Source organism: Aspergillus mulundensis (assembly GCF_003369625.1).
Source record: "Aspergillus mulundensis strain DSM 5745 chromosome Unknown scaffold_9, whole genome shotgun sequence".
In the NCBI taxonomy this organism is placed as follows: domain Eukaryota; kingdom Fungi; phylum Ascomycota; class Eurotiomycetes; order Eurotiales; family Aspergillaceae; genus Aspergillus; species Aspergillus mulundensis.
In genome coordinates, this window is record NW_020797897.1 from 1,567,016 (window position 1) to 1,586,227 (window position 19,212).

The following is a 19,212-nucleotide window of genomic DNA, read 5'->3' on the forward strand; positions in this document are numbered from 1 at the left end:
AGGCGCTCGCTCATATTCTTCAACCTCTCTCTTATCAGCCTGTATCCTCCATTATTCCTTTACCTTCTAGCAGATATACAATCAATACACCGTCACTATGCCTGGCCCAGCTCCAAACCTCCTCAGCTTTCAGGACACCGATGCCCTGGCCAAGCAGCTACGGCCCTATGTCCTCCGCAACCAGAACTCGGCCCTGAGCCGTCATGACACTTTCCGCGTCGCCGTATCCGGCGGCTCTCTCCCAACTGTTCTCGCCAAAGCCCTTCTTGCTCCTGGTGACGGCACTCCCGAGGATACCGCTCAATTCTCCAAGTGGGAAATCTTCTTCGCCGATGAGCGCGCCGTCCCTCTCGACCACGAGGACAGCAACTACCGTCTTCTGAAGGATGAGCTGCTCGACAAGATCCCTTCGGATCTGGGCTCTCCCAATGTGCACCCTATCGATGAGAAGCATGTCAATGCCGACCCCCAGGAAATTGCAGATTTGTACCAGGAGGATCTGATGCGCTCTTTTGCGGCCAAGGACAGCGTGAAGCTGCCTGTTTTTGACCTTATCCTCCTCGGCTGTGGACCAGACGGCCACACTTGCAGTCTTTTCCCCGGTCACGAACTGCTGCGCGAGAAGGACGCATGGGTGTCCGCCATCAGCGACTCCCCGAAGCCGCCACCAAAGCGTATCACACTTACTTTGCCTGTCGTCACGCATGCTGTGAGCATCGCGTTTGTCGCCACTGGAGGCGGAAAGAAGGATATTCTTAAGCAGATCTTTGATGCTGAAGAAGGGAGGAGTCTTCCGTCCGCGCTGGTCAACCAGGGCGGGGGTGAGAAAGTCACCTGGTTCACCGACCACGCGGCTGTCGAGGGGGTTGCGTTTCCGAGACGGGGAAGCCTGTAATTTAGCCAGGAGCCTTATGAGCTATTGCTAGCTCAAAAGTGTTGGTCAATTACTGATGCTTTGTGCATCCACCTGTATGCGTTATGCGTTACACTATAGATTTAAGAGGCTGGTATTCTACTTTAAATGACTATCCTTGTGGATCAAGTCTATTTTTCAACCCTGCCATGGTTGGGTTATACACTGTCGATGTATCAGTGCTGTCCAAACAATGGATAGTTACAGCAGGTTCGGCCTCACTTTCGTCTAGGTACCTGTTTTTCATCAGACACCTCGAAGCATGGTTGTCTCTCGGCCCTTTGCGCAAGCGTATAGTAAGTATAATGGCATCAATGCCACTGCACGTAGCTTAGGGTCTTGATACTTGGTAAATTAATAGCTCTGCCGGTCTGTCTCGACCATGGAGCATTTAGCCAGATGACAAGCACTATCTGCTTGGAATTGTATGTTCGATCCACCAAAGCTTAAGGTAGATACTTGCTCGATCACAGTCTACCACAGCTTAATTGTCTTATTCCCAGCCTATTCTGCACCACTTAGACCTTTCCTTCCACACAAGCAACTGGTTTGCGGACAAGTATACAAAGTAGCTTAGACTGTTGCTTCTAAGGTATGAATGTGGTCTGAATTGGACCGGAGCGGGTATTTCGACATTTATATAGCTTTTGATCCTAGTGAGGCTTGGGTGGTTGCTTCAAACTATTTATTACTGTCAAATCTCTACATCTCCGTATCCCGTTCCAAATTAAAATAGGATTAGACAATAACAAATATAGGCACAGCACGCTGCAGGTTAAACAGAATCCAAACCAACGCCCCAACCCCCCATCTCCAACTCGGCCATCAGATCCACCAGCCTCTCTATGGGATCGGGCGAGAGCAGACCCGACGTCCCCTCTATATGTAGAGCAGCATCTAGAGCCTGCTCGGTCTCTAGCCGGCCAGCCAATAGTCTAGACATCCGGTCAGGGAGCGTTATCGTCCCTATCGCCCAGTTTTCCAGGTTCACCATAGAACGAACACAGTCGCGGACATTTGCGAAGCTGACACCCTCGAAGGTTCTGGTATTGCCGGAGCACAGCCACCTCTCTTTTTCTAGGGTGAGGTATCCAAACATAAGGGAGCTCTGCAGGATGCCTATTTGGGCAGTGAACCCAAATGGCTCGGTGGGCAGGGTTGCGGTGAAGACTTCCTCGTAGGCGCGTCTGTGTATCGCGATCTGCGAATCTACAACATCCTGTATCCTGGAGAGGGCTGATATCCTCTTTTCCTCGACCTGGTCTGATTTGTTATCAGTTGGTAGCTGATCGCTTCAAGTTTGGCCCTCGATCTCACCTATAATTTGTTGTGATAGTGATAGCTGGTACCCTCTTACCATCTGGTCGATTGGCCCGCGTGCATGTTTCTGGATAGCCCCAGACAGTGCCTTGAAGCTGGTCTGCATTCCCAGCTTCCAGAAAATCCAGAGCCAGAAGATAGCACCCTCACCCTCGTCACCCGAATTGAAATGCTCGCGGGCTTTGAGACTGAGTGATCGAGCCCATAGCTTGGCCTGTTCGCGAGGTGCGCCTCCTAACTGATACTTATGCACTAGCAAGACATAATGCAGGAGAGTACGTAGTTCCACCGTGGCTGGTATCTCATCTAGTTGGCCGCAGATTACTTTTCGTACCATTGTAAATGCGCACTCGTCGTCACCTGGTGCTGGGCTCTGTGGAAATGGCGCGCTGGCGTGTGCATCCATTCGCCTATCGTCATTGTTCTCCGGCCCCTGAGAAATCTCCTCGCTGGCGTCTTCATACATTCGACTACGGTCGTTGTTCTCCGGCTCCCGAACAATCTCCTCGCTGGTATCTGCGTCCGCCCGATCAAGGTCATGGTCTCCCGGCACCTGTGCAAGCATCTCTGTCCCAAGGTCAATTTTCAGAGTACCCGAATCAAGACTCTTGAAAAGAGCGAGAAGCTTGACTGGAGAAGCGCATCGGGAGGCACTCCGATTCGTAGCTTCGACCAGCGTATGTGTGCATTCGGCCTGGTCTCCACATTTGCTAAAAACAGTCAACGAGTACTCTACCCCCTCGAGAGGTATCAAAAGCTGAGAATCACGTTGATTGGGCTCATCATGTTTGCCATACTCTGGTGGAGATTTGCACGGCAGCTGTTCTTGGATCGGATCCTCCTCTAGACTAGCTAGCGTGATATGTCCACAATGCTGCGAGGGAGGACAAGGCTCCTGCAAGCAGAACGTCTGCAGGCAGTCGGCAATGTCAAGTCGTTCGACGCAAAAGAGGTACTGCCCGGTTTCTGGGTCCTTGCTTCGTTCAAGGTCGACCCCGTCAGCAATGATTATTTCTGATCGTTGTCCGAATTCTATAGTTTCTTTGCAGGCGTATTCAAAGTCGGAAGTCGCTGTAAACGGAGTCATTTTGGGAGTTCTCAGAGACTCGTCGGTATCAAATTGCGCGCATTCCCCCGAGCCATAATCGGCTTTCGGATGGAGATTGACTGTGCCCATGTCTGTCCCAGGCGCGTCGTTGTCTCTCCCAGTGTCGAACATAAACATTTCGTCGTTGCTGCTCGAAAGACTATTGTCTTCTTGACCATGGTTGAATGATATTTTTATCATGCAATCCTGTGGGTTATCGTCTGCAATGTCGCCCATTCTGCCGCCACTTACATGGCTAGTAGACAGTGTTAGATATTCAGCGGATTTAAGGGCCATGCCCCGAATTGTCGGTTCTAGTGCATCATCTTGGTTTTCTATAGTCTTCGTGAGGGGAAGCGAGAGAACGGAGGTAGAACGAATGATTTGAACCGGCGTTCGATCGAGCTTCTGAGCCTTGTGAAGATCATTTAGAGCTTGAGACTGCTCTATCATTTGATCCTTGATGCCGAAGAGCGTCTTTTCAATGTCCAGGTTTCCCTCAAGCTTCCCAGCCCCCTGATTTCTTTTCAACCCTCAGGTTAGCTTGCGTGGGACTCATGACTGGAGAAGAATAGCCCTACAGCGATTTGGAAATGGCCAGATGCAGATGTGCTATGCAGATTGCAGACTGGAGAGTTGATTTGGCGTGCTCGACGGCAGTTAACAGATTCTTAATGTCGCTCTCCTTCAGGAGGAACTGGAGATATCTTGCCCCTTTTGAAACGAACTTCTTCAAGCGGTCGCGACGGCGAATCCCGTTCTGTTTCGGATCAAGGACTTGGTGCAGAATAGACAGCGCCTGGTTCCGAACAAGCGTCAGGCTTCTATTGATATAGTCGATGAAGCTTTCCTTCTTCTCGTTGACTTCAATTTGGAGGCTGCGAACTTCTTGTGACTTCGCAACTATATCTCCGAGTACGGACTGGAACTTCGAGCAGTCAGTCGAGAAATGTCTCTACAGATGCAGCATATTCCCGTACATGGCCGAGATTCTCAAGCTCACTGAGATAATGCCGCCAGCTCTTTTGTGTATTTTGAACCTTGGCGGCCGAGCTGACCAGGTCCCATATTGTGATGATGCTTGCGGCCGTATCGGCTATTTCAGCCATTTTTGCGATGCCTTACCGAAGGATGAAAGACACATAATCGGAGATCGCAGGGGGCAGGATAAGTCGTATCCCTCGCCGAAAGCCTGGACAGAATCGCACAATCGGCCATCCCATCATAAAGGAGTGTCTGTGACGCCAGGCTGTCCAGGCTCCGGTGGTACCGCCGCACAGATGCCATGCCTTATGATTCGGACTGGCTGACAGGAGCGATGAGATTTGAGAGGAGTCCCGGACAACCTTGTTTGTGTGCTGCTTTGTCTGATTGCCCCCTTTTCATCCAATGGGCCGCTGTGAATCGTAGCCTTGTGCTCGAAGGATGCGACGATGCGGTACACCCTGGGACGCGCATCTATGACCCAACAATTTTAATAGGATTCACTTCGCACAAACATGATCCTTCGAATGAACCTGGAGATATTGGATTATCATTGTGTGCCAAGCAAGGGGGGAATTTGTTGAGTATTGTCTCTAGAATAGACACTGCTGCCAAGAGTTTAAATTCAATATGAATAGCTGACATTTTGTTACTAGCGTTATATGCGCAATATTTTGCCAAGAATATAACAATCAGGTGCCGTAGTCTAAAGGTAGGATGCCACGTTGTGGCCGTGTCGGTCCCGGTTCGATTCCGGGCGGCGCCACTTTCTTTTTCTTTTTTACTACCTACACTCCGTGACGCTCTGTCTAGCCTAAATTCCGTTTTTTGCGTCCATGTGCAATACAGTAGTGGATGGAACTTGTTATGAGGGCGGAGCTAGCATACTGCGCTGCCACGGTAAACACAACAGGTCCAGAGACATTCATACATACTACCGCAAGCATCTGAGGATGGGAAAAGACAGCACTGGAATAGCACGTTTTTGGCTCATGGTCATTTGGAGTCTCGGGAGTCCAGGGTACAACCTCTGGCCTGTATGATAGTATCTAGGTTTTAGACTACGTCCAGACCACCATGTAACCATTAAAAGATGAATACAGTACATATGAAGCCAGTTGTAGAGCAACCCATCGTTCATTCATTCATTAGTCATTCAATTCAATGAATCATGTTATCATCAATAGAACAACATAAGTATAAAGGCCTCCATGAAGTTGAAACCAAAGAGTGAGAAGGAAACCCGAGCCTAGCGAAACGCCGTGCATAAGCAGTAAGAGCCCAATAGGTAACATATACAGACCCGAATTAAGAAGAACCAGAAAAAAAAGGAAAAGAGTAAGTAAATAATACAAGAACCGAAAGTTGCATGTACAGCATTCATAAGTTTCGAGGCTTGGGGTTGAAGTGCATGCACGCGGATTATTTAGCATGGTCAATCAATTCGGCGTACAATGGTTCGGGGATCTTGCGAACAATCAGGACGGTTAGAGCAATGATCTCTTTGGCGTCGAGGGGTGGGAAAGATCGGAGGATCTTGTTTGGACTAAATTGGTTGCGAGAAAGCGTTAGTCGAGTCGACCTAGATCGGAGAAGCAGAGATGACAAACGCTGATTACGTACTTTGAGCTTTTGAGGAGAGTGTCTCTCATCAAAATTAGCTGTGCGACTATGCAGAGGATGTTCAGGTGCGGGCCGTAGGCGAAGAGAAAGTCCCACAGATGGAGGACTTCGGGCAGAGGAGGTGTACAGGCGCAGAGAGTCAGGACGGACGGGAAGGCGTAAAGTTTCGCTTGTAGCCCCTTGGAAAAGAGGTAGGCAGCGAGCTTTGGCTCGACAATCTCCAGGCATCGGTCGACGAGATTGAGGCCTCGATGGACACCATCCATAGCGCCGCGAATGTAGCCAGGGCACTCGCGGGTGACGAAGCTGTGGAAGAGCGCAAAGGCCTCGACTTCGCTGCGGGCAGCGTAGAGAAAAGGAGCACAGAGGACGTTCATACCCTGCACATATACTGCTGTCTCATTGGTGATGCCGGGTTTGATTGCTGATGTGCCGCTATTACTGCTGGCCATGCTGTCGGGGGTCATGCCATCAGTGGAGGGCTCTTCTTCAGCGATGCTTGGCGGGGTATTGATAAGAAGCTCCATTTCACGCCGGCGTGAGGATGAACGGGATTTGGCCTTGTTCTTGTTCTTTGCATCGTGGATCTTCCATGCTACTGCATTAAGCAGTCGGATAAGACTGGCTTCTGTGACGCGACGTTTGAACAGCGGATCTGTGGCGAGAGTGCGGAAAGTATCGTTGCGAATTTTTGCATACGCAGGAGAACGGCCGCGATGGATGAGGGAGAGGTAGTGATCAGTAGGGAGGGGAGGAATATCGAGAAGGATCAGCCATAGATAGACTCGGTACGTTGACTAGATGTACACACAAAGTTAGTTAGCACAAGACAAAAGTCCCGAAAAATAAGTGAATCGTACCATGCCATCACCGTCAGCTTCAACTCTTGTCGAGAGAACCAGGTATCGCAACTCCTGGAGCGCTTCTTGAACGTTCCCCTGTTGTGGTCCGTCTCGCAACAGAGCCTCAAGAAGCGACCTCTTCAACCCAAATCCGGAGCCAGTTTTTCGTCCAGGACGCCGGGCTGTTAGTTTCGGGGAATCTCGAGACGAAGCATCGCTGTTTGACCTCGCGCGACGGTGTGTCCGGAGCCGGACAGGCGAGTCCAGCTTGGCTGGTTTGGAGAGCCCCTCGGGCCCAGCGGAGGCGCGATCGAACGAGACTTGCGAGAATAGAGGAGGGCGAGAGGATAGGTGCTGATGTGACTGGATCTTACGCAGACCTCGCATCGTCCGAGGTGAAGGAGATTCGGCCAGAGCAGCCAGGTTCAGTTGAGCTTCGGTGGGTGGTTGGGACGACATTTTGACGTCGGTCGAGGCGGCGATGAGCTGGGATGCAAACGGGGTGGGAAACACACCATCTTCCGGTCAACCAGCACCGGAGAGATGGGCCACGGCTAGATGTCAAAGCTGCAAGGGGTTAGAATATTTATCAGATGCTGGAGAATATCTCGGTGGCGGGTCTTTCTGCCAGGAATGCAGAGCGGAGTCTCGATCTTGTCTTGTCGTCCGCGCTAGTTATCTGCAGCGCTAGACTAGTAGCGATTTTAGAGTCTCCTAAGTCAACAACAACGGTTACTGCGAACAAAGCTTACAGTCAAAGACATTATTATTTATGTTGTTAGCCTAACAATGGTTTAACAAGATGCACCGGACAGCAATTCCAAAGTGTTATTGGCTGCCAACATCCTTAATACAACCTGGAAAGATGACCCAGGTCGCAGGCTCACAGCCCAGAGGGCCGTTTGGCATAGACAACAAATTCCCCCTCTGGTTGGTATATGATGATAAGCCCATCTGTCGGGGTGTCTATGCAAAGTATCATGGCTGCTTGAAGTGACTATACTATAGACAATTGAAAGAATCTTTCCCATATCCGAACCTTACACCTATATTATAACGGTACGTAGCCTGCCTATATAGAAAGGGTGTAAACTAGGAAGCAGCCAACAGGACAAGTTGCGACAAATAACACACCATCTGTAGATCACAGTAAGTAGAAGGAAGATATGACAAGCTAGAGCCTCGGTAGTTAGGCCATGGGCGGAAAAGCGACGCATCAGATCGCCACGGCGGTTCTTCCTCCGAGCCCAGACCCATTGACTACCAGTGGCTGGCAGCTATCAGCTGGCTTGGAATTGGATTTTGGCTTGGGACAGAGCTCGGCAACGTCAGATCGTGGATGCTCATGACCCTGAACCGGTCTATCTGTGTCTGAGCACGAGGCCTGCGTTGTCGGCGGAGTGAGCTGCAGCTGATCTATTCTACTTGCACAGATAGAGATCTCGTTCTGGTATGCAGCGTATTGATCGGGTGTAAGACTGTATGAGAAAGTGCGCGATGTGCTCTTGTCGATCTTGACACGGATCCTGGATCGCATGAAGATGGTGTTGTTGTACAAAGCTACAACCCGCTTGGCTTCTTCTGCAGAGCGAAGCGTGACGCGCGCAGTGAGCCTGCTCCGAGTGGGCTGAACATCAGACGTGGTCACCACGTGCGGGGTTAGCATTTCGCAATGCTCCACAGTAACGGTTTCTTGCAGGGAGCTCAGCAGACCCTCCTCCGTGGTTGCTGGGTTAAGATTCTGGATTATGACGCTGCGGCGGAGATTTTGGCGAGAGTATGACGGTGGGAAACTGGTGTTGTAACTGTACGGGCTCTTGTGTGGGGTAGTGCTGAGGTGGCTCGGCCTGAAGCTGTTTGCTATGACGGGTTGCTGCATTTGGTGAGACATGGCATATGTAGGGATAAGGCCAAACGCCATTGGGTCGCATAAGGAGGGAGTGGGTGAGCTCGGCACTCTTGGAACCACCTGTGACGGATCTGTAAAAGCGGGCATGAAGGCTTGATGCGAGAGAAATATCGGGTTGACCATAGCGCTATACTCTGCGCTGCGGTAGGTTGGACTAGACGGTGTAACGGGACTACGGTACGGTTAGCCTAGGCACTCGACACACATCAATCACAAGATCAAGAAAGCTTACTCTGTATTTATGGGAGAGGGTGGTATAGCGCTGTTTCGGGCCATTCTTGGCGGGGTCGAATAACCTGCTATGTAGCTAGGTTGTATAACGCATGCTGGGCTCTTTGTAGGCCCTGCAATTGGTCGGGTCGGCGAGCTCGTCCGCGCGAGTGTGACCACCAGGCTCTGCCCTTCCCAGCCGTTTGTGGATAGTCTGTCTATAAGCCGCCTCTTGGTCAGCTATTCGTAATGAAAATAGATAATGCATCGCACTTACGGTATGTTCGCCAGGCCTCGCCCTCTTCCTTTACAATGATCTGGCCCAGCCCGGTGGGGAATCCATGGTGATCATCGTAGACTACTGCCTGTCGAATGTGTAGTGCCGTTTGACGCACTAAGTCCTTGAGCTCCTGCCAGCGACAGCGGGATGGAATCTGCCTTCTCGATAAGTCACAGCTACTAGGACGGGTTCCAAATGGAGCAGAAAGAACTCACACCCTGGAGGAACAGCACATATTCTTCGTCGCTTCCTCGGGCTCTCGATACACGGGGTTTTCCGCGCGGAAGAGAAGACATTGATTTGGTAGCACCAGTTTCTCTCGGTGGAGTGTGGACAGATTGAGAATGATATAATGCAAGTGCCGCAGGTCCTCGAGCAGAATCACGAGTTCCTATCCGCTCGGGCAGTTGATATCACAACCCCGGGAAAAGTGGTGAAACCAGGCAACCGTGGCGTGAGACAGTGGATATTGCTTGTCAATTGAAGTCAGGGATGACTAGGGCCAGATTTTTCGCTTCTGGCAAAGCGTGCCGCACTGCTCCAGATGTACCAATATCAGCGGTCGCCAACGCTAAGCCAAACAGCAAAAGGTCCTCGTGTGGTGCAGTAAAGTCCTAGGTCACGGAAGAGCGATGCCAGGGAAAGGAGAAGAAGCCTCCAGGCTTTAAGCAAGATTATCCAAGCGAGAGGCAAGAAGGAGCAAGCTGAGCTGGAGCTGGGATGAAGGCTCTTCGATCTACATCGAGGCACAATAACCACAATAACCCGGAAAGAGGGCAACAGCCACAGCCGCCGGGGTGGCCGTTCGGATCGGCCCAATGACAGATTGTGGAAACGGGTGAAGCAACGAGAGTCAAAGAAGAAGAAGATTGGAAAAACGGCGAGTTCCTCATTGAGGGGCGGATGGCAAAGAGTAGGTAAGAATAAGAGGGTCACCGACAGGTCGCTGAGCCCGCTGACGAATAACAGGGCGCAGCTCTGGCGGCGCGAGAGGACGAGGATGTGTCAACTCGACCAGGGTCTGAAATTGAGAGGATCGGAAGAAGCCTGCTGAGCCTGATATGTCGTGCATGATCAACGGTGGTGGTGGAGGAAGATCGAAGAGGGTGAAGGCAGAGGGTGGAAGGGAAGAAGCAGACCGGCCACGGCCACAAGCAGACGGCGAACTTTCTTTTTCTCTCCGCATCCCAGCACTCGATAGTCCCATGTATCTGCTCTCTTTTCTTTTCCTCCCTTTCTCTTTTGCATGATCGGGCATATGAAGGGACGTAACATATCAAATCCTCCAAACTTTATCAGCCTACACAAACAAACACATTGACAGATCCCCAGGCGCTCGCCACACTTGACCTCGCACAAACCTCGTCTTCTCCAGATCTCCATCGTCGAACAGCACCGTCAATTCCCCAGAATTAATCTTGGCACTATGGACGTTACACCGCCAGATTGAGCTTCGGGCCGGTCTCCAGGGGAAGCAACCTGGAGCCTTGAAGCTGGGATAAAAAGCGCCTTCTGAGTGGCGGCCTTTTGAGTCCAGACCTTGCATATGCTATCGGTGCAGCAACCAGTTGGTGAATACTAGCATTCCAGTATCCACAGTGAGGCAATCTGCTCGAGTGAGGGGTTCGAACTTTGGTCGAGTTGATGTTCGAAAGTCCCGAGATGACAGATCCAGGCAAAAGCAAAACACCCGCCGTCAACTCGATGAGAAGCTCAAGACTTGAGGCAATGCAGGTGCGGTCATGATTGGCGGAGGCGATATGGGAGTCTCGCTTTTTGATTGCTTCAAAAATAGATAGTTGTGGGACAATTGTGATGTATCATGTCCGATGACACGCACAAATCCAGGTCAAGAAAAGGATCGATTCCCATCTCTTTACTTCCGATCGACATGGTACGGAGTACAAGGCGAACAGACACTTCGGAATGACCCTTCAGGTCATCCGCGGAACGGAGCAGCCCTCTCGAGGCCTTTTGGGCATTGCAGCGGGAAGCGAAGCCGTGGCCCATTCCTTCTCCGCCTCTTCAAGGCAAAGGCAGGATGGCCCCAATTCATCCGGGATGATCCCTGTTCGTTCTTTGCATATGAGATAGTTATCTCCGAAGTACTCGGCTGCATCGGGGCGACTATCATCCACGCCGGGTATGCGCAATTGCGCATAGTGCGGCGACTCGGCGAGTGCTGCCTTTTGTCGATTACGGAGTATTGTGATGCGAGGCTAAAATATATTTCCGATTGCGAAGCAGGGACGCCTTTCCTAAGCAGATCCTACCTCGGTTAACGGGGCTCAATCTACTACCCGCACATAAATCCGATTCCATGAACTTTGAAGCCTTCTTTGGGCCCGCCCCTGACAGTTTGATACAGATTAGGCTTGATTAATGAATGGTTGACTTTTTTTCCCTTATAGGTAATTGTGCAACTCACGTCGGCTGAGCGCCAGGAGGACCTTAGACTCACACCAACCGCTGAAGAAAGTAAGATACACTCCTGATTACGCCGAGCGCTCGCATATGAGCTCTCCTTGCTGATGCTTTTGGGGTTTTTTACTGGATTCCTACAACCGAGCGCCGTTGGCACCGAGCCCTAAGCCCAGCATCACCGTGGAGTCATTCGCCAGCAAGGCCCCAGATCACTGCCAGATTTGTCCACATATGCGCGATATTGAAGCCCGACGGTTCATCCAGAGTTCCGTGCTCAAGCTGCACTTTATTATAGGACTCTCAGGCAAGCACTCGACACGACGCCATCGGGCCTTTTTGTTTACGCGAGTGTGAGCCTGCAGCACCTGTTTGCTTCATGAAGTTGTTAGCCTGGGGCGACCATGTGTTGATTCGACAGTGATGCGCAGTAGATTGAGGATTAAAAGGGTGATGATACATATGGCCGTTCACCAACTTGCTGCTAGGCCCGGCCACACACAACCTGCGCCTCCATGATATTAAGCTCCGCAGCAATGCTTTCCCTGAGCATAACAGATATCTAGACTGTTGAGTTCTATGGCAGGACCCTACTACTACTAGCCACGGCGGGTAGCAAAACACGATTGTGCCCATTTGCCTTTGACCGACCACGAGGCCCCTTGCCTGATCGGGTATGAACGCTCTTCTTCACTGGCCTAGCTGCACCTCGCCCTAGATAAGATATTGTTGTCTCCATGACTGCAATAATGGCTGTTGAGCCCTGGAGAAGTCGTGTGAAAGTCACAGCTCGACGCGGTTAGGGTCGAAATACGAGGCCATGGGTCACGCCGATCACGTCGCGTGGGCAGCAAGAAACTCTAAGCTTCACTCTCGGGCTTCCACCTGAGTGGTCACTGGGGTTGATCTTCAAGAGTATTATTGATCCGGATCCAATCAGCAGGCTCCGGTCGAGCCTCCTCAGGGCGAGGCTGACGCGGTGCTTCCGGAGTGCATTGGACGTGGCGTAGTCATGGTTGTGGAACGTCTCGAGTGGTAAGTTGTTTATTTAAGAAAATCTTTTACTGGATGAAGCAGCGAGCAGAAGCCTTTTGATCAGATACCGCTGGATGCGTGGTGTCAGCCGTCAGCAGTGAGCACTGCCGGGGTATGCCGAACGAGATAAGCGTACGAGTTTTTGGCACGGTGCGGTAAATCTCCAACATACTTCGTTCCAGTCGAAATGCTTTGATAAACAGGACATCACATGGCTCGATAAATAATAGTCACGTTGCTCCACGAAACTAATTTTGGCTTACTGAGTAACAGCTCAGTTGGATATAGAATGTCCCAGTCGAGTACGGTAATGCCTGCATTCGCCCTGGGGAGCAACTCCGCCGATAATCGAAGACATTATTGACGACAAGCGCTCGGCATCTCAAATCAGCACTCAAGAACAATATACACAACAGACAGCTCTACAGAGTACTCTGTTCTCAAGGTGTGGCAAAAACATGAAACAGGCCGAGAAGGCTCTATAGACCCACTGATCAACCGCCGACCCACTGCCTCGGAATTCCAATTCCATCCCAAGTCCCAAGACTCCCAACAAAAAAAGGGGGCTCTGCGGATGCCAAATGCCATTGCCAATTCGCGGTCTGCGCTCTCTGCTTGCTTTTTCTGATGGATCGTGGCTGTGGCTGGCTGACCGTCCAGTGACTTCGTCAGCCCCGAGCAACAGCTGAGACCCCGACCGGCCAGGCACCGTCTCACTCTCACGGCGTTCTCCGAGCGGCGAGGCACAGCTAGCTAGATTGTTTTTTGCCCGGCCGAGACCCAAAGCTCCTTCCTATCGTGGTCGGTAATCGGCTGTTTCACGGAGTAAGCGGCCTCCATGGCAGATACATCTGAAGGCTGAAGCTCTAATGAGAGCTCTCATCCATCTCTATGCCGATTTCGGCCCCTGAATTCCTGAGGCGAGACAGGGTCGCAGCAAAAGGTAAGGCGACAGTAGGCTAGTTTCACCCTCATCTTCAATCCCCCACAGTAGTTAGGGCCCCGGCCCCCGAGGACGGAGGAGAAGTAGTAATCCCCGACCGAACTGACCGGAGACCAGTTCGTCCTGAACATCCTTAAACCCCAGGGAAGGAGCAACGGGCACATGGCGGCCGCGGAAATCTGGCAAGCAAACAGAAACTAGCACTGCTCCAGTAGTGTCACCGTGATAGCTTGATATAGCTAGCAGATCGCTAGTTTCTGGGGCCGACCCTCCCCCGTGCCCCAACTCCAAGGCTCCCCCAGTCAATATTGAAATCCAACCTCCAGATTTTGAGTTCTTCGAGGGTCACATGAATGATGGAGCTGAAGATTTTGATTTTGACTCTAGAGTTTTAAATCGGTCCACTGCGGGGTGCGTAGAATATTCAGCGGAGGCTTCGACGAGGGCCTGATTTGGTTAGAGGGATTCCATAACGGTGTGTTCTGGAAAGGGGGTGTGAGACATACGGAGTGCCGCCGCGGCATTTCTCAGACTCCTCCTGAGTCCTGACTATACGCTGTCGGGGATTTCAGCTGGAAGCTTTACACTGTCACCGTAGATCATCAATTTGTGATTTGGAACCGGCATGCTGGGTGACTGTGCTACAGAGTCAAGCCATCATGCAAGCGCTTCCTCCCGCCCGAAGGATCTACAAGTTCGTGGTGAACGTGGCGAGGATCTCTGGGGTTTACCGCTGTTTGACATTGTGATAGGCGAGTCACATTCCCACCCTGGCTCCTAGTCTGGAATTATAACTGGGTCGTTTCAGTAGTTTCACTAAGGCAGTTTCTGGATACGCAGACGGAATTTGTTTGCGAAATGCTCGTTTTGTAGCTAGTTGACTAGATACATGAGTGTTGCGAAATGAGCCAAATAATTGCTATTGTGGCGTTGGCAATAGCGCACGATCAATAATGTAGAAGCCCGAATGTATTCTAGTCTATCGATGAACAAGTATGGAGCCGGGTAACTCGAGCGTCTATTTCCGAGTAGATCCCCATGCGCGGTATCAAATCGAGGTAGAGTTCGTAATATAGCGGTTCAGTGGCATCTCGGCGTCCGGGCCGATAAGCAAGTAAAGCTCGTTCAGGCTGCGTGCGACCGCGAATTGTATGGGACACAATCCGGGGGAGCTAGGCGACTGCGAAGTTTCTGATAACCAGTGGCTAGACCAACCATTGCTATTGAACCTCAGCGAGGCCATCCTGCGCCAGCACAGTGAAGATGTTCCGAAACATTTCCATCGTATCCAGTATTCCCAGGGCGAATGCCAGTCATTCATCGTATGACCGATCCGGTGACGGCGGTGGTTCCGATCAGTGCCGAGATACTGCAAGTAGTATCTCAGTACCCGAGGGTGACGATAGGTGAGTCCGAGTTCGACTTGTATTCGTATATGTTTCCCGTAACTTGTATCCGAAATCGTTGTAGAGTGGTAGATATCACGTCGTAACTGTAGCGCGAGGGTTCGTTGTTCAACCAGTATATCCCACTCTGTTCGCACATCTGCCACAGTAATAGCTCTTTGAAAGAGAAGTTAGCGAGTGGGTTTAAGAAAGGCGAGTAGCCAGCGACGTACGTTCATTCCGAAGCGCACAACTCCGGCAGGGGTAGATCCGCTATCTAGACTCATAGTGCATTGGCAGCGCGAGCATCTGACAATCTGTCGGTGAGGTTAGTCAAGGATAGATTTCGAAGAGAACAGAAGCGCTCACGTCGAAACCCATAGATCCGGGGGCGCCGGTGGGAGCGAGGTCTTTTCCGGTGCCTGTGCCGGAGGGCGGGCGGGGGACTTGGACGGTAGAGGAGCTCATGGTGGAGCGGATGTGAGGTGCAGAAGGTAGAAGCCGCAGAATGTGGTAGAGGTGTATGTTCTGTTGTGTATGTGTGTCGCCGATATCAAAAGTTGAAGAGGTTGAGAGCGTGTAGAAAGCAGGTGGCAGCGCGGAGGAGGGCGTATAAGTATTTAGTATGGGGGGCAGACTAAGAGAGTTTCAGGGTCAGATCGACCCACTCCACTTCCCTCAGGCTTCCGTTTTTCTCAGGTCGCTCTCCCTGTTTTCCCCCCAGTCCCACCCTTTTGGGTTATTCATTTTTTATTTTTGTATTTCCCTATAGAACTGACTCCTTGATGTCTTATCTGCTTCACAAACGGTAGTGCTCTAGCAACTTAGAGTATATCATCTCAACTACTCCAGACATGTCTATTTAATAATGTGGCTCACCCACTCAACGAGACCGAGTGTCAACCAAGGCTTCAGACAGATCCGTCCATGGTCGCCTAGCGGGTCGCTTAACTACGGGTATTGTTCTCGCACTGATTGTCTGATTGTACTACTGTTATGCTCAGGGACGGTTGAGGTCGCAAACTATGTCATTATACTGGCCCTTGAGACTCACACTCTATAGATTATGCAAGAGATCGTGCATATCGCATCGTCACTACCGACCATGTGGTTGAGTCGTCATTATGTCGTGTCGTCATGGCGGATCAGCGATCTTCTAGGGACCTTAGTAGCGGAACATATATCCAGCCGGGGAAACGTGTATCGCTACCCATGGCCTCTGTCTCGAATTGACTGCCGCTTGCATAATCCGCCGCGTAGCTCTACTCCATCCCCATGATTTACCATGGATGACCCCGGATGCTCTCGGACGGCTTCCCAGCCCTTCGAGAACTTAGTAAATATAGCATCGGGCTGACAAGGGCACGAACGTACTCTCGGCTGTGGCTGTGTTGAACAACCTTCTGCCGTCTCACCTCAGATGCCATCCATATATATTTAACTGGTCGCTGTCTCCTGGGTGTCAAAGATAGAGTCGTCAGCAGTGAAACTTGACAGCTCCACATTGGGCGTTTCAGTGCGTCCATCCCGCTCGTGCCCGTGCTCTCTGGTTATTAGTTAAGAACCCAAGATATCTGCCAGGCAGAACAAGTTGTCTAACGGTACCACAGCAGAGGCAACTCAATTCAAGTCGGATACTTTTGTCATTGGCGGGTGAGTATCCGATGGAGTCCGAACTCAACGGCCATGGAATCCATGGATGAGCTCTCAGCGCCTGTCTTCACTCTTCACTTTCAGGTCCTCTGGAGGCTTTTTCCGGCACGTCGGACGGTCGGGTAGCAGAGTGGGGCCTCTCCGTGGCTCCTGCAAAGTATACCACCATCTGATACTGCTCTCATCTATTTATTGATATCCTGATCAAGTTCAGGCATGGTCTATATGGAAGCTGGTTTGGGCATTGTCGATTTGCCGTAATCTACCGACATGCCGACTCCGCGTCAACACTGCTCTCGCGCTGATAATGAACTCCTGAGTGTGTACTCGGAGTATGTACGGTACCTCGATGATGACGTCTTCGTCTGGCACATGAAGATCGAAGATCGCTTCTTTTGCTCCGTACCATTTGCCTATCTACAACTCCTCTGTCTCTCAATAATACTCCAGTCTACCGTGGTTAATTCAATTGATACTCCGCTAACCCTAGATTCACAGTCACTCAAGTTCGTCTACCGGCCAGGATCGTATCATCGTAACCGCCGAGTTCCTCATGTAATGCTAGCACCGTGACAGAAGAGGCCGTATCTGCATGACCCCCGCATATCACTACGGATTCCGGAGTGCATTGATACCCCCGCCGCCAATGCTCCGGGTTGTCTCAGGTTTCAACGTTACCCACAGCGCTTGCACGCTCGATTGAAATATTATATATTCCGGCCAACGAAGACACGCCACGGACTTAATATAGAACCAGATCCCGGGCGCAACGCCCATTTGCGACCCGGCAGAAACGATCATAGCGGCGACGGGGCCACCACCCGGCCATGATATCGCTCATCGCCCCATCTGCAAGGACCCCTGCACAATGCTGTAATAGTGCATGCACATCGATGGCCTAATGTACGTCGACCAAACCGTTATCTCCCAGATCCCCTGCCGAATGCCCCGGGCTGACTGCATTCCCATTGTGCTACTGCCCCTGATTCGACAATTGAATTGAGACTGTCGAGAAACAGCCAGTCATAAGCAGTAGCCTTCGATAGCGCACCCAAGCCTGATTGACTGGGATCATCCCCGATCTCAGGGCCGCGTTGGCAGGGGATGCTCTGACATCACAACCCCTCCTTCCTCGGGACTAGATAGGCCAACACCAACAGCCCAAGAATGCTCGATATTGTCAATCTCGGACTATGAGAATATACACCATATGATCCAAGATAGGATGATATCAATCCCTCCTCCGAGTGCTTCTTGTAGTTATCTATGCCCACGTCATATAGCAATCAATCGCCACTGACTGACGGGTTACATCAGTAGTGGTGATAGATAGCATGATTCAAGCTTACTGGAAGGTTGCATATTTTTTGTGCCATTCCTAGACCTAATGATGGTGTAAAAGACGACCGCACGAGTGATTGGACATGGCCTAACTACAGTAATGTTAACTTTTTTTGGCTTATTTATGCAAACAAAAAACGACTTTTCAACAATCAGGTGCCGTGGTCTAGTGGTATGACGTCACGTTGTGGCCGTGCCAGCCCCGGTTCGATTCCGGGCGGCGCCAATTCTTTTTCTTTCTTACTCCCTTTTTTTTTTGGAATTTCCAGTATAGGCTCCATGGAAGTTTGAATCGACTGTCCGTGGGACAACAAGCGTGCATTTGACAATAATCAAGGACACTTGAGAAGGAAGTGGACCAGAGTCGCTGGGATGTATTAAGGCCAGGCCAAAGTGCTGTCGGCTAGAGAAATACTTCACCACCATAGTAGATTTAAGTATTTCGTCGAGCATCATCTGCTTGACTTTGACACGATCAATGCAAATGGTGATCGCCTCCAACGACGCCTCCATTTTCGCCAGCTATAGATCCTGTGCCTAGTCGTGGAGAATCCATCGGGCTTCTCTAGTATAACTCATGAGAATTGGGGAGCTAGGCCCAGATCTCGTTCATTCGCATAGGTACAGCCATTCTACCGTTGCTAAATCCTGTGTCGGCTACTGCTCCGGCAATGTCTGCTTGGAACGCCTTGCCATCATCGATGTCCACACGCAGAAGTGTCGATATCCCAGTTTCACTGGGATAAGCGCCCTTTTCTGTACCGACTGAGCCCGGTCTTTCCCTGAGACTGGCGAGTGCGTGAGTTGCAATGACGTCTAGACTTGGAGTTGTGTCCGTATGGAATATGCCCGCAGGGGCTTGAATTCCGAGTCTGGAATGTCATTCTCCCAGCTCTTGGAGGTGGGCTTCATGGCGGTAATCATGTATTGTTGGGGGTTGTTGCTGAACATTGGCTCCAATTCATACACTCTGTCTGTGAACGTGAATGCTTATTTTGTAAGATGTTGCTTTCCTTGGTTCTTGAGGGAGCCAATGATGGCTGACTGTTGAAGAGTAAGTGACTGTGCTAGCAGGTAAAAAGAGAGAGACGAGGCTAGGAGGAGACACACAGGTGACATGGCTCGATGTAATCTGAGGTGTGTTGGAGAAGTCGGAAGATTACCTGAGAGGTGTGCTAGATGAAGGAAACCAGAAGATTACTGTAGGCGTGTTAGATCAGTCTCATATTGTGCATTGAGTCATGTGGTCTGCTTGGTCTTTGTACA

General features: G+C 50.9%; 5 protein-coding genes across 5 annotated transcripts; 1 reads left to right on the top strand and 4 right to left on the bottom strand.

The window, feature by feature from the left end:
- Positions 1-97: 97 nt before the first annotated feature.
- DSM5745_08322 (6-phosphogluconolactonase) lies at positions 98-895 on the top strand (the record flags this gene model as incomplete). The annotated part of the gene is made up of 1 exon (XM_026750338.1): positions 98-895. One exon carries the CDS (start codon positions 98-100, stop codon positions 893-895), a length of 798 nt encoding a protein of 265 aa, XP_026601342.1.
- A 793-nt stretch (positions 896-1,688) lies between these two features.
- On the bottom strand, positions 1,689-4,429 carry DSM5745_08323 (uncharacterized protein; the record flags this gene model as incomplete). The annotated part of the gene is made up of 4 exons (XM_026750339.1): positions 1,689-2,176; positions 2,231-3,843; positions 3,902-4,242; positions 4,301-4,429. The coding sequence occupies 4 exons, from the start codon at positions 4,427-4,429 to the stop codon at positions 1,689-1,691; spliced, it is 2,571 nt and encodes an 856-aa protein (XP_026601343.1).
- A 1,297-nt stretch (positions 4,430-5,726) lies between these two features.
- On the bottom strand, positions 5,727-7,228 carry DSM5745_08324 (uncharacterized protein; the record flags this gene model as incomplete). Its single annotated transcript, XM_026750340.1, has 3 exons — positions 5,727-5,850; positions 5,928-6,724; positions 6,788-7,228. 3 exons carry the CDS (start codon positions 7,226-7,228, stop codon positions 5,727-5,729), a joined length of 1,362 nt encoding a protein of 453 aa, XP_026601344.1.
- A 757-nt stretch (positions 7,229-7,985) lies between these two features.
- Positions 7,986-9,464, bottom strand: DSM5745_08325 (RNA-binding protein; the record flags this gene model as incomplete). Its single annotated transcript, XM_026750341.1, has 4 exons — positions 7,986-8,850; positions 8,911-9,106; positions 9,166-9,322; positions 9,384-9,464. The coding sequence occupies 4 exons, from the start codon at positions 9,462-9,464 to the stop codon at positions 7,986-7,988; spliced, it is 1,299 nt and encodes a 432-aa protein (XP_026601345.1).
- Positions 9,465-14,950: 5,486 nt separating this feature from the next.
- DSM5745_08326 (uncharacterized protein) lies at positions 14,951-15,420 on the bottom strand (the record flags this gene model as incomplete). The annotated part of the gene is made up of 3 exons (XM_026750342.1): positions 14,951-15,112; positions 15,186-15,269; positions 15,322-15,420. The coding sequence occupies 3 exons, from the start codon at positions 15,418-15,420 to the stop codon at positions 14,951-14,953; spliced, it is 345 nt and encodes a 114-aa protein (XP_026601346.1).
- Between the last annotated feature and the right edge of the window lie 3,792 nt (positions 15,421-19,212).